Source organism: Micrasema longulum, unplaced genomic scaffold, assembly GCF_059751315.1.
Source record: "Micrasema longulum isolate JH-2025_06_02 unplaced genomic scaffold, ASM5975131v1 h1tg001818l, whole genome shotgun sequence".
Lineage (NCBI taxonomy): Eukaryota > Metazoa > Arthropoda > Insecta > Trichoptera > Brachycentridae > Micrasema > Micrasema longulum.
Genome location: NW_028278992.1, coordinates 114,688 through 132,243, shown reverse-complemented (window position 1 = coordinate 132,243; position 17,556 = coordinate 114,688). Strand labels below are relative to the sequence as shown.

Sequence of the window (17,556 nt, the reverse complement as noted above, 5' to 3'; positions counted from 1 at the left end):
GTGAGTTAATATTATTTTAGTAAAACCAAAAATCCAGAAAAAAGAAATAAATGGGTAGAAATTATAAGGAGTTCAATGAAATAATCTGATTGGGATCCATAAAAAAGCGAATATTGTCTGTTAACATTTGAAAAAAAAACTTTTTTTATGCACAAAAAAATAACATCCATCCTTTTTTTTGTATACGCATTCTCGGCGAATGCAACCCTGGTGATGGATAAAAAAAATATTTACGCTCCTAACTTTTTTAAAATTATAAATTGTAGATTTTGTGCGCTATAAACCTTCTCGTGGCAAAGATGTACATTTAACTGAAAACCGCACGTAAATCGGTCCGGTAGTTATTCAGTCCACCGAGGAGAACCATTCGAACTTTGTTTTTTACATATATATGTACATAGAAGATAGACTAGCTGATTTGCGTACTCTCGTATATATATTAAATTAACACAATCGTAATTTGATATCAACTATTGTATTTAGTTAAAATTACATATAAATTACATAAAATTTTCATAAATAGGTATTCGAACGTTGTTTTTTTATAAACGGGTAGAAATAATTAGGAACTTCAGGAAATTATAAAAATCCAATGTTGTTTGTAAACATTGAAAAAAAACCCTTTTTATACACAAAAAAAGAACATTCTTTTTGTGTATATGCATTCTTGGCGAATGTACCACCTAGACTCCGAGGCCTAGGCACTAAAAAAAAATGGCTGCCTATGTAGGCCGCATTTTTTGACGTTTGTAATGTCATATCGTCTAGGTCAATCCATCACCGCGTAACTCAAATTTGACCACTTTAGAGGAGAGATACAAACGTTTTTCAGCAAAATATTGGTTTTTTTTTTACATTGAGGTAAATCTTACATTGATTATCTTACAATATTTGTTACAATTTGGTATTGTAGGGTGGGGTGGTTCATACGCCAATATATTAAACCCTCTTAAAATAGTACAAAGATCAATTATTAAAGTAATTCTAAAGAAACCCTAAACATTCAATACGGAAAGTCTATTTGAAATATTTAAGGTTCATACATTAGACACTCTTTATAAAATAAATTATATTGTACAAATATATGAAAAAGAAAATAATTTGAGATGAGTACGTCACTCAGATACCAACATAATATTAAAATTCCTAAATTCCACACAAGTCATAGTCAAAATAGCTTTGTCTTCAAAGGTGTAAAAAATTACAATAATCTTCCCAATGAACTAAAAACTATTAAAAATAATATATCAATAAATAAATTTAAAGTAAATCTAAAGAAATTTTTTGAAAATCTACATTAAATTTTAATTAGTATGAATGTATTATTGTTTTATGTTTTTTCTTTACATATCCTATGTTTTTATTTTTTTCTCATGTACTTGTATTTAAAATTATATGAACTCTTATAATAAAAAATAAACAACTACAACAGTGTAAGTCACTCTCCAAGCGCGAGAGTTAGTCTCTTTTTTGGAGAGTTACAGTGATAATATTTACTAGATGTGTAAAAGTATATATCTATAGAATTTTTAAAAAACGAACCAATTATCAATAAAAAAATTAATGATTTTAGGATGCCTCCCTCAGCCTTAACCGCGCTTGCCTACTTTACAACTCGTAAGGTTCTCGTGGTCCTGGATGTCCACAGCTGACAGTTGAACTTCGAACTATGGAATCGAACCAGACTTGGGAGGAGACAGGAGTTGACCGCAGACAGAGGACTGGAGATATTTCGTCGACACCATAAGTACTTTTATTTATTTTTGCACCACAACAGGCCAGGAGGCCCAATTACAGTAGTGAATTACATCACAGAACACCCAGGCTTGAGAAAAATCACATTTTAATTTTTGTGTTCTCACAGGGAATCGAACCCGGAACCTTTCGTGTGCGAGTCGAGCGTCTTGACCACTACACCATGGAGGCCGCCATTTTTATACCATATATACGCTATGTGTCCAGGTTTACTCCATATATACTTCCTGAGTCCAGGTGGATAAATAATACATGCTGTATGTGAAATAGAATCTGGGAGGATTGTTTCCGGCTCGATGGCTGCTCTTGGGTTAAAATCCTGAATAAGAAAATCGAGCGGAGATAACAGAGCCCCGTTGTGTAGTGGTTTACGCGTTCGCCAGCCATTCTCGAGGTTCTTGGCAGGGTGGATGTGAAATATTGATTTTAAAGTTCGTTTAAACTAATATTTCATCATTCCTGGACTGGCACCTGAAGAGTAGGACTGATCACCTTACCTTCTTGCAAAAGATGGTCGAAATACGTTGCAAAACATCGCTCATATCCTGGACGTCCGCTGCTGACAGAGCGGGTGTCTGACGGCTGTCTGTGGACACCTTATGCTCCAAACTAGGAAGCGGACAATGGAATGATCATGATGATGGTTTTAGTATAAAAAGGAATGTAGCTACAAGTTTATCGAGGAAACAAATAAATTAAAACACTTAAGAAATTTAGTATATATATATTTCACCTTTTCAAATTAATATTTCATAATATTATAACATAATATTTACAAGCAATTCATACCACCGTCTTCGTCTTACGAGATAAATAAAAAAAAGCAATTACATTAATATAAACAAGTAATTTTAACTAGTAAAAAATGTTTAAGATAACAAAACCTAATTATGCTAAAATTCTAAATTAATTCCGATAATAATCTCAGAGATGTAAAGTCAAAGACATATTTCTTAACATTTTCAGAGTCTTAAATGAGAAGTCAATATTGATTTTATTAATTGATAAATTAAATTAAATTGCGTTTATGTTATTAATAATTGAAGAAGTAACTTGAGGGGTATGAAACGATGACGTCCTCCGACGGATGAAAAAAGACTCTCCAGTACTCTCTGAAGACCATAGAGAAAGGAAAACTCGAGTACTTTGAACATTTTACAAGTCATTCTACAGGGAAGGATTGAAGATTTGCCGACCACTGCCCCATAGTCCTTAACAATATAACTTGATTAGAATGACAGCAGTCAAACTAATTTCATTCGTGATGGGAAATTACTGATCACTGATCAAATCGATTTTATCAGTTATTTCATGCAATCATGAAACTCTGTTTCCGAAAATTGATATAAAAAAACGCAAAAACTACCCTATTATAGTGTGTTTAACATAATTTTATTATTATAATCTAGTTATTCTCAACTTTACTGTGTTATATTTATATTTAGTACAAAAGATTTTCTCACGGCTATTGCTATCTTTATTTAGAAATGTTATGTTTCTTTTAACTTTTTGTATAATATGTTTAGTTTTAATTATTATATTATGTCATACTATGTACTACATGATTATTGTGCACTGCTGTGATTATTTATGTAAATTATTATTTTTTTGTAAAAGGTTCTTTGAACCGTTGATGTATAAATAAATAAATAATTGTTCACCAAAAAATTAGACATTCATACTTTTTTCATGAACAACATCACACAAGTAATTTTTTTTTTCAATCAATTTGTCCCATCTCTAACGTTTTTGCAAAATGATGTAACCTTGTGTGTTAAGAACGTCGTTAAAAAGTAGGTTTATTTTGGTTTTAAAGCTGATTTTATACATTAATGTTCATTTATGTTTCAAGCATTGTAATAAAAAAATTAATTAACACGCCAGATACAAATGATTTTTCGCGTGTCAATATAAATAACTCCTTTGACGTTACTACAAAGTTATGTCGTCACTTTTTCCGACAACTGTCATTCTAATCGTGTTACATTTTAAGGACTATGGGAAGTTGATGAGGTTTCGTCTCTTACTTTGCTAAAATCAAAAGGTCGAAGAGTTGGGGAAATATCGATGTCTCAACATAGGCGGAACGGTGAATGAACCAGCCAATGGCGTGTCATAATCCCTCTTTTGCAACTGATTTCCAGCAATATTTCCTCGCTTATCGGGTGATCGAGATAAGCCGCGATCGGGGTGACAATCCAGTGGCCTATGCAGATATACAAATATAAGTTAACACAAACTTAATATGAAAATATGTTTGAAGACGACCAAAGAACGAAAGGTAAAGAAATTATACATTCTTTGGTTATTTTGTGATTTTTTGCTTGGGACCGGTCCATATTCTAATAAATAACATGAAAAATTAATAACAATGTTTCATTATGTCCAAATGCTTGCAGACTGGCTGGATTTTCTCCCCAGGGAGTTATTCATATTTAAATTTATTGCAACAGAGAGGAAAAACATTATTGAGAAGGGAATATGGAAGTCTAGGCATTAACAGGGTTTATGACCTGTCATTGGCTTGTTTAAGTGGCCACTTTACACACTGTGTAACATTCACCATTCTGCCCATGTTTAAACATCCACATTTCCTCAACTCTTCCATCTGTTGACTTTTGTGAAGTAAAGGAGCTGAAACCTGATTCACCCGGCTGAACCCAATCACCTACTAGGCAACGCCTGAAAACAATTTGCCAATTTTTATACCTCTTCTTTTACCAGGTAGTTAATTAAAAAATGTTTGATTATGTCCATATGTTTGCAGACTGGCTGGATTTTCTCCCTAGGCAGTTATTCAAAGTCAATGGCGGAATGGTGAATGTTACGCAGTGTGTAAAGTGGCCACTTCAACCAGCCAATGACAGGTCATAAGCCCTGTAAATGCCTAGACTTTCATATTCCCTTCTCAATAATGTTTTCCCTCTGTTGCAATAAATTTAAATATGAAAAAATTATCATTAATAATTGAACAACGATCACCTATACATGATTTGATTAAATTTAATATATGTTTTTCAGATCAAAAATACAATATACATATCTTATATTTCTCACCATATAAACTATTTACATATGGAAAAAAATATAATCCAATTTATACACAGAATATATTTAAAATTTTCTATTTAAGGTACACAGGATATTTGGGGTATTCTTATATGTAATTTATTTCATACGGGGCAGATAAAACACATCTAGAATCAAGCTACGTTAAAAATAAATATCCATAGATTCAAAAGTGTTCTAGAACACCGTTTAAATTGTCACTGACGGCTGTCACACAGTGTTTACATTGTAACTACACGTATTTAATTTAAAGGATGGCAATACTGGTGCTATAAATCGGGGCAAATTGTTTAGCAGAAGAAAAATAAAGCAATTTTGCTATTGCGTAATTTTTTCTTGGTCTTTTTAATGTGATGAATTAAAAATATTCATTTTTAAATATTTTTTAAATTTATATAATATTTTATAGATCTAGATCGATTGGAATATAAGTATTAAGGCTTATTTTTAAATATTACGATAAATCTATTTTTATAATGTGTAAATTGTTTTTTTTTTTTCACTAGCAATACGCTGAATAAATGTCTGGCGGAATGAAGAATACAACATATCTGTCTGTGAAATAGAAACAGGGCTCTAAAAAAGAAAATCGAGTGGAGATTAGTCCGCCTCGTTGTGTAGAGGTCAGCACATTTGCTTACCATAACCCTAAGGTCCCGAGTTCGATTCGAGTCACTCCACACTGCAATATTTCATAGTCTCTAGTCTGGAATCTGAAGTATCAATGCGGTGCCCTAAGCACATGTCTTCAATCAATCTTGTCGAAACAATTATTTTCACAAAAATGGCGCTATATAAATTATTATATATTATAAGTCATCATCATTCCCTTTCCACACCTACTGGTGCATAGGGCACTACATTGGTACAACAATCGCAGCGCATCTTGAACACTTTTTTTTATTTGTACATGAAGGTAAGACCGATCATCTTAACTTCATACAGAAAAAATATTTAAATACCCCGCAATTTGTGTATCAAATAATAATTATGATAGGGCCTTTAATAAAGAATCAAATTTATAATTTACAAAGTAAGAGGGCATTAAATCGCCACTATTTTTCACATAAATTATTTTAATTACTAGGCAAGGAGCTTTATCGATGGCCAGCTATGTTGACTTTAACCTTTCAGAAACAAACCATCACGCCGTTTCCCCGTAGGAGTAGGCAGAGAGGATAGAACGCCAAACCACTCTATATTGGCATACAGACCTCGCTTTCTCTACATTCATACATCTTCTCATGCACGCACGCCGATTATTCCTACTTTTGACATGTCCATCTTCAAGTATTTGATGGACTTGTCCGTGCCATGTCTTTCTCGGTCTTCCTCGTTTTCTGCATCCATCAACATTCGCATCATAGATCCTTTTAGACGTTCTTTCGCTGTCCGTTCGCTCTACATGTCCAAACCAACGCAGCACCCCTTTCTTGATTCTGTCGATAATGCATGTCTCAGCCTTACACACTTCACAGATCTCGACATTTGTGCACCTATCATACATCGTTTTACCACACATTCGCCTGAGGGATCGCATTTCGACAGCATTCAACCTACTTTCATCATCATTTTTCCAATTCCATACTTCGCTCCCATACATTAGAGTTGGCACTAGAATTCCGTTGTGAACTGCTAGTTTAGCCTCCTGCAATAAACATTTGTTTGCCAAAGTAGATTTCAGTGCACCGTTCACCCTGTTCCCGGCACTCACCCTCCTTTCAATATCTTTCTCGGCCTTTCCGTCCCTAGTGAACATACTTCCCAGGTAAATTTTCAGGAGGGCTGTTATTAGATGTTTTTGTTCCACAATGTTTTGAGTATGTCCAAATATTTGCAGACATGCTGGATTTCCTCCCTAGGGAGTTATTCAGATCTAAATTTGTTGCAACAGGAGGCAAACATTTTTGAGAAAGGACTATAGAAGTTTAGGCATCTACAGGGCTTATAACTTGCCGTTGGCTGGTCTAAGCTAAGTGGCCACTTTACACACTGTGCAACATTCACCATTATGCCTATGTTTAAACATCCACATTTCCTCAACAAAGTCAACAGATGGAATAGTTGTGTAGCTATGTTACAGAAAATGGCAGCTTCACAGAAAGTGACTGTAGAGCGAATGGACAGCGAAAGAACGGCTAAAAATATCTACGATGCGAATGTTGATGGATGCAGAAATTGAGGAAGCCCGAGAAAGACATGGCATGACCAAATCCAACAAACACTTGAAGATGGACATGTCGGAATAATCGGCGCACGTGCATGCGAAGATGTATGAATGTAGAGGAAGCGAGATCTGCATGCAAAGATAGAGTGATGTGGCGCTCTATCCTCTCTGCCTACCCTTACGGGGAAACGGCGTGATGGTTTGTTTGTGTTTTTGTCTACTTCACTGTTGAAAAAAAAAGTCAAAGTCAAAAGACATTTTGTAGGATACGATAGTATACAAGCTGCCATCGATATTATATACATATGGATAATTTATATAGCGCCATTTTTGTGAAAATTACTTCAAGGGCGCTGTACAATAAATAAATATCCTAGCACATCTTGCAGCTACAGAGCGCATGGACGGTTGGGATTCTAGTTCCTCGTCTCCAATTCTGATATATGGGAGCTAGATTACAGCACGTCTTGCGGCTACAGAGCGCATGGACATTAAGTAATCTAGCTATTTGCATTTTTTATTTTTATTTTATGTGACAATGAAATCAACAATATTTTGAGTTTGTCCAAATTTTTGTAGACAAGGACTGGATTCGACTCCCTGAAGAGCTGTTTATATTAACATATTACAACAGAGATGAAGAACATTTAAGAGAAGGTAATATAGAAGTCAAGGAATCTACAGGGCTTATGACCTGTCAATGGCTGGTTTAAGTGGCCACTTTACACACTGTGTAACATTCACCATTCTGCCTATATTTGAACATCTATAGCCCTTCGATTCTTTCATCTGTTGATTTTTGTGAAGTTTGTGTTGTTAACCAGCCATTGACCAGCCAGTGAAGTGTTTGTGAAGTAAACCAGCCATTGACAGGTCATAAGCCCTGTAGATGCCTAGACTTCTATATTACCTTCTCTTAAATGTTCTTCATCTCTGTTGTAATATGTTGACAATGAAATGTTTAAGTGGTATTTTAAAAAACTAATTTCTCAAAATAAAAGTTAGATTACAACAAGTCTTGCAGCTACTGAGCGCATTATAGCTGATTGCTTCATCTTTTGAGCGTATTGCTTAGAAAAAAAAACTCAATTTACACTCAATACGGAAACGCGAGTTTATCAAAGTGACTGATAACTAGAACGCCATTTTACATAAATAACATCAATTTTTTGGTTCCACTTATAACTAATATATTTGACCGCGTTAATACCGCAAACAAGCGGGTTGCGGACTCACGGATCGGAGGCCCGAGGTTCGGACCGCACTCAGCCCCAACTTGATTCTCATTTTTTAATAGCGAGTTACTTACGGCTCGTTGAAAACGGCTCCAAAATTGAAATATTTCGTTAAATAAAAAGAATGCAAATATTTATTTTTAAAATTAAAAAAAAATCAGCTGGCACTGTGAGTGTCAAAATATGATACGCAAAAAAATGTTTGCGTCGTAATCGGTGACTGTGATAGGGGTAATCTCTTACCATGATTATCAGTGAAATCAAAAAGATAAATCATCTCTAAGTAAAATCATTCATATTTCGTTTTAAATGCGTGTACACTAAGGGCAAAATCGCATGCCAGGGCCGCGATTATGAATGGCTATCTTATATATAGTTGGATAATTTATATAGCGCCATTTTTGTGAAAATCACCTCAAGGGCACTGTACAATTAATAAATATCCCAGTACGTCTCGCAGCTACAGAGCGCATGGACGGTTGGGATTCTAGTTCCTCGTTTTCAATTAAGATCAATCAAAAGTTATAACAGATAGGAGCTAGATTACAGGACGTCTTGCAGCTACAGAGCGCATAGACAGTTAGAAATTTAGTCCCCATTTACACATTTTAAAAATTGACAAAATAAATTTAGTGTATTAATGATATTTTAAAAAATAATAGGAATAATAAAAAGGAGTAAGATTACAACACGTCTTGCAGCTACTAAGCGCATAGACGATTGGAATCCTAGGCCCCATTTTCAAAATTTAGGTATTTTAAAGTTGATATATGAAAGCTAGATAACCAATCATCGTGCAGCTACAAAGCGCATGGACGAGTTGAATTCCAGCAAAGTTAAAATGATATCAACGAATTTATAAAAAATAGAGCATAGTAGTAAGTTTGTCAAGTGTTCATGCCAAGAAGTAAGCAATAAAAAACAAAATAAATCAAACACTGTTTCAACTCCATGGTTAACAAAAGGGGATATCTTCATCGGTATTAACTAATATCAATGTTTATCTTTATCCATTTTTTATTTCAACACCACAACCGGCCAGGAGGCCCAATTACAGTGGCGAATTACATCACAGAACACCCAGGCTTGAGAAAAAACACATTTTAATTTTTGTGTTCTCTCACCGGGAATTGAACCCGGAACCTTCCGTGGTGAGTCAAGCGTCTTGACCACTACACCACGGAGGCCGTTTATGTATGAAAGTGTGAATATTTTTATAAAAATTCAAAGTACCTTTAATTGAAAAAAAAGTCAAATGTAAACATATTCTATTTTTCATAAAGAAAACTTAACTTTACTTTGTAGGTAAAATTAAAGATTAATTTTTACTTCCCATCAGAATACGTACCCAGGTAATGCTCACAGTCAAGGCCATGCTATTAGTGTTAATAAAAAATTACACTCGCGGTCAAGCAAATATTTTTTGTGGTACCAGAAGATGACACTCGCAGTAGGAGATAATATTATAGTATTACCATGAGACGACTCTCGCGGTAGAACAAATCATGGTATTATGAGATGACACTTGCGGATGAGGCAGTATTATTAGTATTACCATGAGATGACACTCGCGGTAGGAGATAATATTATAGTATTACCATGAGACGACACTCGCGGTAAGACAAATCATGATATTATTATGATATGACACTTGCGGATGAGGCAGTATTATTAGTATTACCATGAGATGACACTCGCGGTAGGACTTAATAATATAGTATTACCATGAGACGACACTCGCGGTAGAACAAATCATGGTATTATGAGATGACACTTGCGGATGAGGCAGTATTATTAGTATTACCATGAGATGACACTCGCGGTAGGACATAATAATATAGTATTACCATGACACGACACTCGCGGTGAGACAAATCATGATATTATTATGATATGACACTTGCGGATGAGGCAGTATTATTAGTGTTACCATGAGATGACACTCGCGGTAGGACATAATAATATAGTATTACCATGACACGACACTCGCGGTAAGACAAATCATGATATTATTATGATATGACACTTGCGGATCAGGCAGTATTTTCAGCATTACCATGAGATGACACTCGCGGTAGGACATATCATAGTATTTGGAAAACTGTGTGCTGGTGGCTGTAGCCAATTCAATAAATATGGCGGCGATCTTTACTAAATAAAAGATCTCGATAATAGTGGACTGTATACAATTTATTTTAAAGCACAGTGCGCTCCGTGACGACCGAAGACTTCGAGAAAAAACAAAATAGAGAGAGATTATAGCCCTTGTGCTGTCTTTATATACTACGCTATTAGTACCCACCGGAGTAACAATACTCTGGTATGGCACGCACCAAAACCAGTAAGAATTTAAATAAGGAACTATTAAACAAAAAACGTAACAGTATTCTTATGATATAACACTTAGAGTAGGCCGTATTATGGTGTTACCATGAAATGACACTCGCAGTCAAGGCAGTATTTTTGATGTTACCATAAAATGACACTCGCGGTAGAACATACTTTTGGCGTTACCATGGGATGACACTCGCGGTCACTAATATATTACCAAGAACAGATGCTATTTATTTACTTATTTATATTTATAAACATAAGAATTAAACGTTGATAATCCTATCAAGATAAGTTTGGTGTTATCTCCTAGAATCGTATGTTACTTGACCGTGTCTAAACCAGTTTACATAATGTATTTATTCAAATTGTTAAATATAGTTTCATTAATATTTAATTGATTCTCCATAATAATGATTCATATTTTGACATTGTTTGAATCAAAAAAATAATTAAACCAATGCCATACCGATAAAAAATCTGGAAATTATTTGTGGGCGCTATATGCTTAACTTTACTAGGTTGTAAGAGCTCCTACGCCAGTTGGATATAACAGAAGAAAACGCGTTGTGCTATGTCTTTTTATTACATGTTGAATAATATAATACAGAATCGGTAATGGAGCACGGGCGATGGCGAGAACTGCAAACTGTTAATTTCTTCATCACCGACTGATGGTACTTAGGTACCATCGGGAGCTACTGTCGTTATAGTAGTTGTCCATAGTGTTCTCTTTACTTCCCAGTGGGAAATTGAGGTCATTTTCTATTTCCCTAGCTGTCAGCAATTTGACATCCATGCTGGGCAATCAGTATTTTAGATGTTTTGATTATTTTGCTGTTTAAGTACAGGAAATGCTTGATTCACCTTCTGCATTATCCATAAGGCGATAGGTCAGCTGACAGTGGGCTTTGGTTTCCGGGTGAGTCCCACAAAGTTAAAAGAAGAAAAAGATCATGTTTCTTAAGATTTGACAGCTATTCCACAAAAGTATAAATGAACAAAAAAAGTGTGTGCAAAACACACTTTTTTTGTGGTTCCGAAACCGGTCGGCATAAGTTCGTTATTTCGATGATTTAAAACAAGTTAAAATATCAATAGTTTGAGTGCAAAATTTTGAGTTGTTCAAATGTATGTAGGCAAATATGGAATTTAATACGCTTGGGATTTGTCCGAGGAAGATTTAGGAATATTTTCAACGCAGACGGAGAACGGAACATGAAAGTCTGGGCATTCACAGGGCTTGCTTGTTGAGACCTACCCGTCTCCGCGTCCAGGCGGATGAAGAAAACAGTTCCGTGTGCGAGACCGAACCAGAATCCTGGACGAGTGCTTTCTCAAACTAGGCAACAATGCGTTCAGAGGATTCCATCAGTCTTACAACGACATAGCGGGTGATCACTCAAACCGAACAATACGTCCTCTAAATACCCGAACTTGCACATTAGGGTGGGCCGATAATTTTTTTTTCCAATTTTTGAAATGAAAGGGGTCTAAAAAGTTGCCTTTTGGATTACTCGGAATGCAAAAAATATCAAAAAAAATATTCCATACTACTATTGGCCCTTAACTAGAGCTTGAAGTTTTCAAAAAGGACGATTTTTGCGCTAAATCCGCTATCATTTCGTATTTAAGTAAGAAAATCAGCCTAATTAAATTTTATAATGTGCATTAAATCTTATTAAATAAGCATCAAAGGGCGTGAGTTGCTCTTTATTTTGTAACAAATGGGTAGCATCGTTTTAATAAGCCATTGTTTTTGTCAATATTAGCCAGGCGCTCAACGGAATCAGTTCTGCGGAGTGTAAAATTTTTGCATTTCGGTAGTTTTAAAACGTGTTCGAATTTGTAATATGATAAAGTTATATCTTTACTAACAAAAAAATGATTTTAGCAGTATAGATAATTAACAAAATGTTCCGACAGTGATAAACTTCAAACCTCGGTCGAGGGCCAAAAGTAGTATGGAATATTTTTTTAAATATTTTTTACGTTCAATGTGATCCACAATGCAACTTTTAAGACCCCTTTCACTTTGATGTTCAAAAAAATAAAAAAACTTTTTACATCATCGACTCACTCTATTGCACATTCTCTTTTTACTTCAAAGTTCTCATTTAAATACAATAAAATATATTAAAATCATGCAATTTTGACTGTCATTGTTCCCTAAGCCTAGTTTCGATAATTCATTGATGAAAATTCATTTGATTCGATGAAATACAGTCAAACTTGGTTATTATTGATGTTATGTTAGAATTGATACGAAAGGGGTATCTGAACTTTTCAAAAAGCAAGAGTGCCTGTCCGTAAATGCTATTTTATGGCTCAAATTTGTTTCTGGGTATCGGTTTGACAGTACCTACCAGAAAAGGTATATACATAATACAAGGCTAGCACAACGCGAAGGCTTGTTAGTACTGCGGTTTTAAACAAGTATGGCCAAAGAACACTTCATTATACAATTCCAAAAATTTACAATCAGATTCCCTGAGCAGATTTCAAAAGAAAATGTTGACAAAACATTTAAGAAAAAAATAATTCAACGGCTAATATGAAACAAGGCTTCATATTGATTATTAGTTTATGTTAACATTATACTGTTGAATTTTTTAATATATTTTATGTGTGAAATGTTTATTTTACTTTTTTAATTTACAGTAAAACCCCTGTTTTCCGTTTTTCAAGGGCCCAGCAAAAAAGTGTTAAACGGAGGAAAACGCTTAAGTGAGGAAATGAAAAACTGCAGAAAAATTGTAAAAACGGTCATAATTATGGATTGTTCATATTGACCGATGATTTCATTAAAAAAAACATGTTTAAATAATTTTATGTAGGTACTTAACTTTAAAAACATGAAAATAAAAATTTGAATTAGCATAAAATGCATACAATGATTTTTCCCCTAAATATCGTGAAATTTTATTTATATGGTATCACTTTTTTTTTGTATGGCACCACAGAATTTCAACTGTCATTTACATCGCGGCAAAACTGTTTCACACTTTTAAGATAACTGTTTAAACAATCTTCTTTCCTAATTATGTTTATAACTTCAAATAATATTTGTATTGCCAATTTTTTAAACTTTCTGCATCGTAATTTATTGATGTAAAGACTTTATTCTTCCTAAACATGCGTTGACCGCGTGTCACAATCGAGTAAAATGTCAAAATAAGACACTTAAACAAAATGGTCAATTACGCTGAACCCACTTTGAATTTAGTTTGAGACAACAATTTACACATTTTTTTATTCACCATTTTGACAGATCGAATGAGTTTCGAAAAATTTTCAACGTAAAACCGGGGTTATGAAAAACGTAAAAAACGTTAATTTGGGGATATTTGAATGAGAATGCATGGAAAATAAGGGACCTACACATTGCGGCGTAAAATTGAGGAACGTAAACATGAGGTTTTTCTGTAAATAATTTTTTTAACTTTTTTCTTTGGAAAACTAAGAAACTTGCTGACAAGCCAGTTTTACGGTTTAGTGGGTTTCATTATTTTTCCTTTTATATTTTCACTACATCCGTATAATATATCTTCTTAAATAAAATTAAAAAAATAGCTATAACAAAATCATAATATGGCAAAAACTAGCGCCAGCTGTACCAGCGGTGGCCAACAGGTCAATTGCGATATTTCCGCGATGTACGATGAAGATGCTCAAAACTATTAACAAATCACAACAGGGACGGAGAACATTTTAGAGAAGGGAATATGGAAGTCTAGGCATTTACAGGGCTTACGACCAGTCATTGGCTGGTTTAAGTGGCCACTTTACACACTGTGCAACATTCGCCATTTGCCTACGTTTGAACATCCACATTTCTTCAATTCTTCCGTCTGTTGATTTTAGCGAAGTTAAAGAGCCGAAACCTTTATTGTTGTGAAGACATTCATCTGATTGCATTATTTCAAATTTTTTTTTTAATACAATCATTTTTGTGGTAAAATGAGCAATGCCTATAACGAGCAAAATCAGTCGCCGCCATCTTCCTCGTAATAACCAAGTTCGACTGTAATAATAAAAATATTTAATATCCTAATATGAAGACTCGCCACTAGTGTGATGAAAACATTATTTAAATCATACGAAAGAATCGATAAAATTATTTCTAGAATTAAAATCCATACATTGAGCAATAGTTAAAAATGTGGCACTTTTCCGGAAAAAATAGCTTAGCATCAATGTTTATCACAGGAGGCGAAATTACACTTTAATTAAGAGTGACACTACGTGACAACATTTTTACGGTCACAAAGAGTGACACTTTCAGTGTCACTCTTTGTGATCAGCGTTTTTGTTGTCACCCGATGCGATCATAAAAAATCACAAAACCATGACATTTTTTTATGATCACCACGAGTTTAACTTTTTCAGCGTTATTCATTGTGATCAAGAAAAATTATGTCAATTGAATTTCTGTAAAGGTCTTTTGAAGAATTAATAAAAAAGCCACGTCAGAATCAAAATTATTTTAGATTCAAATTTTGGCTGCTGACTTTTCATATAAAATTTGAATTACCATTTTTTTTCGTATAAAACGCATGCAAAATGAGGTAATAAATTATTGAGTGTCAACGCATGAGACAACAATTTTTAGTGTCACCATTACATGACACTCGCTGTCGACGGTAATTTGTAGTTTTTCCATAAGATGACACTTGCTGTCGACAGAGTGTTACCATGAGATGACGCTTGCTGTCAATAAATTATTTTCGATTACAATAAGCAAAATACAGTAATCGGTTTTGACCAGTTTTAATTTCAAATCGTTCGCCAGTCTGACGTGGTTGGTCACGACGAAATCTGGTCAACGATTTGAAATTAAGCGGTGAAAACAAAACTATGTACGCACGAGGTATATCCCGACCTATTAAGAAGGAGTTACCGCTATGAAGAGTTAGCTGACCGTTGTGTGCGCTTCGTGGTGCTTGTTTGAAATGCCGAAGAAAATTTAAAATACAACTAAAAACAATAAACCGCAACATTCCACAATACGTTAAGTTAGACTTCAATGTTCCATAACAATTTCTCTGTCTCTCTATATCTCTATACATAAACGATTTCTACAAATTCAATTCGTAACGGATTCGTTTTTAAGCGTTTTTTCCGGACGAGTGCCGCAAAGCATTTTTTCAACAACACAGAAATGTTCCCGAACGCAACGATCGGCGCCTACCGCTAGGATAATTGATGATTTATTAGACTCAGTACGACGCTTCGTGTCCCGCCAGGATGTAAAGATCGTTTCCGTCCTCCCCGACAAGGGTACCCGTCCGCAGGATGTGAGATTCCAAGGCCACGACTCTGTAAAGGAAGGACACAATGTTTCAAGGCAGGTCGACAAACATTTCAATCAACGGTAAAACATGTTTTTTAAACTTTTCAGCGCTGTGAAATCATAATTTAGGGGTAAAATTTGTATGAGAATGCATGGAAAAATATGGAACATGAATATTTCTGTAAAAAAAGGGGAAAACATGGAAATGAGAATCAAAAAGTTCATTTTTCAATATCACATTTTTTTTTTACATTAATTTGTCCTTTATTATCTAAATTCAACATCACCATTTACCTATTCGTTGATACGAACCGATGTACTTACTTCACAACTTGATGTTGGGGGGATCGGTAGTGTATCTTCGTAATCGGTCGGGAGAATTTTATCTTTGACTATGACGACATACTGAAGCTATGTCATTTTAGTGCATAGATATGCGTACCGTGAGCTTCCCGATGTTTCATATCAATGTACCTACCCATAACTTGAAGGTGGGGGGTCGGTGGTGTATCTTCGTAATCGCTCGAGAGAATTTATCTTCAACTATACCGTCATAGTGAAGGTATGACGTCCTTATCTTTCCAAGTGTAGGACTGCATTTGGTGATCCAGAAGTGCAAACGGGGCCATGGTGATGATGAAATAAAATATATATGAATTGGACTGCGTCTTCGTAAATAAATAAAAATAGCAAATTTACTTGTCGTGTCCGAGCAGCCTGTAGTTCTTGGACGGATCGCTGATCTCCTGGGTTATGGAGCCGTCCCGCAGCGATCTTCCCTGGACTCCGTGGGCGTGGAAGGCCAGAACGCTGTCTCCGCTCGTCGGCACCACTGCAAAGCGACAAATGCAATTTGTCTCAATCATATAAGCAATCAGTAAGGTGCAAGACGAGGAGTCTCTCTGCCATATAATGAGGAAGTACAGAGGTTATTCATTTTTTCAGGTCAGGGTCATAAGCCCTGTAAATGCCTAGACTGTTTTCCCTTTCTGTTACAACAAATCAACCTTTCCCTTACTGCTCTAAAAAAATTAAATGAATCTCACCCGCATAAATAAAGGTTTCAGCTCTTTAACTTCACAAACATCAACCAGATGAAAAAATTGAAGGAATATAGATGTTCAAATATGGACAGAATGGTGAATGTTACACAGTGTGTAAAGTGGCCAATGCCAGCCAACCAGCCATTGACAGGTCATAAGCCCTGAAGATGCCTAGACTTCTATATTACCGTCTCTAAAATGCTCTTCATCTCTGTTGTAATATGTTAAAATTTAAAATTGTAAAAGTGTAATATTCATCGGCGATTGCTTCAATTATTTATACTTGAAGTCAAAAGTGATGATATTTTTAATCTAATTGCTAAAAACATTAATTCATGCTCTTAGTGCGCGCAAAAGAATCGCCCCCAACGAAAGCCGGGAAGCTACTAACGTAGCTTACGGGCATCTGGGAGAAGTACAAGAAACTTTGCTGTCCGCGCATGTGACGCATAAAAGTTATCTCTCTCGCTCCCAAATATACCGTAATATCGAGAGTGAGATGTAAAGAGTGTGCGAGACAATTATATATAAGGATTACTCTTTTACCAACAATATTTTGAGTTTGTCCAAATTTTTGTAGACAAGGACTGGATTCAGCTCCCTGGGGAGCTGTTTATATTAACATATTACAACAAGAATAAGGAACATTTAAGAGAAGGTAAT

General features: G+C 34.9%; 1 protein-coding gene and 1 long non-coding RNA gene across 4 annotated transcripts in view; one reads left to right on the top strand and one right to left on the bottom strand.

The window, feature by feature from the left end:
* Nucleotides 1-13,603: 13,603 nt before the first annotated feature.
* LOC148273878 (uncharacterized) lies at nt 13,604-15,664 on the top strand. The gene is made up of 2 exons (XR_015824441.1): nt 13,604-15,200; nt 15,244-15,664. It is a non-coding gene; the product is annotated as an uncharacterized LOC148273878 (long non-coding RNA).
* The window catches only part of hppy (MAP4K3-like protein hppy), a 72,972-nt gene continuing 69,502 nt past the window's right edge, over nt 14,087-17,556 (bottom strand). For all 3 annotated transcript variants that reach the window (XM_088238018.1, XM_088238019.1, XM_088238020.1), the window contains 3 exons: nt 16,550-16,682; nt 15,231-15,876; nt 14,087-15,191 (listed from right to left, as the gene is read on the bottom strand). In XM_088238018.1, coding sequence (XP_088094144.1) covers nt 15,777-15,876; nt 16,550-16,682 — 233 coding nt within the window. In that variant the 3' untranslated portion in view covers nt 14,087-15,191; nt 15,231-15,776. The remainder of the gene's footprint in view (nt 15,192-15,230; nt 15,877-16,549; nt 16,683-17,556) is intronic.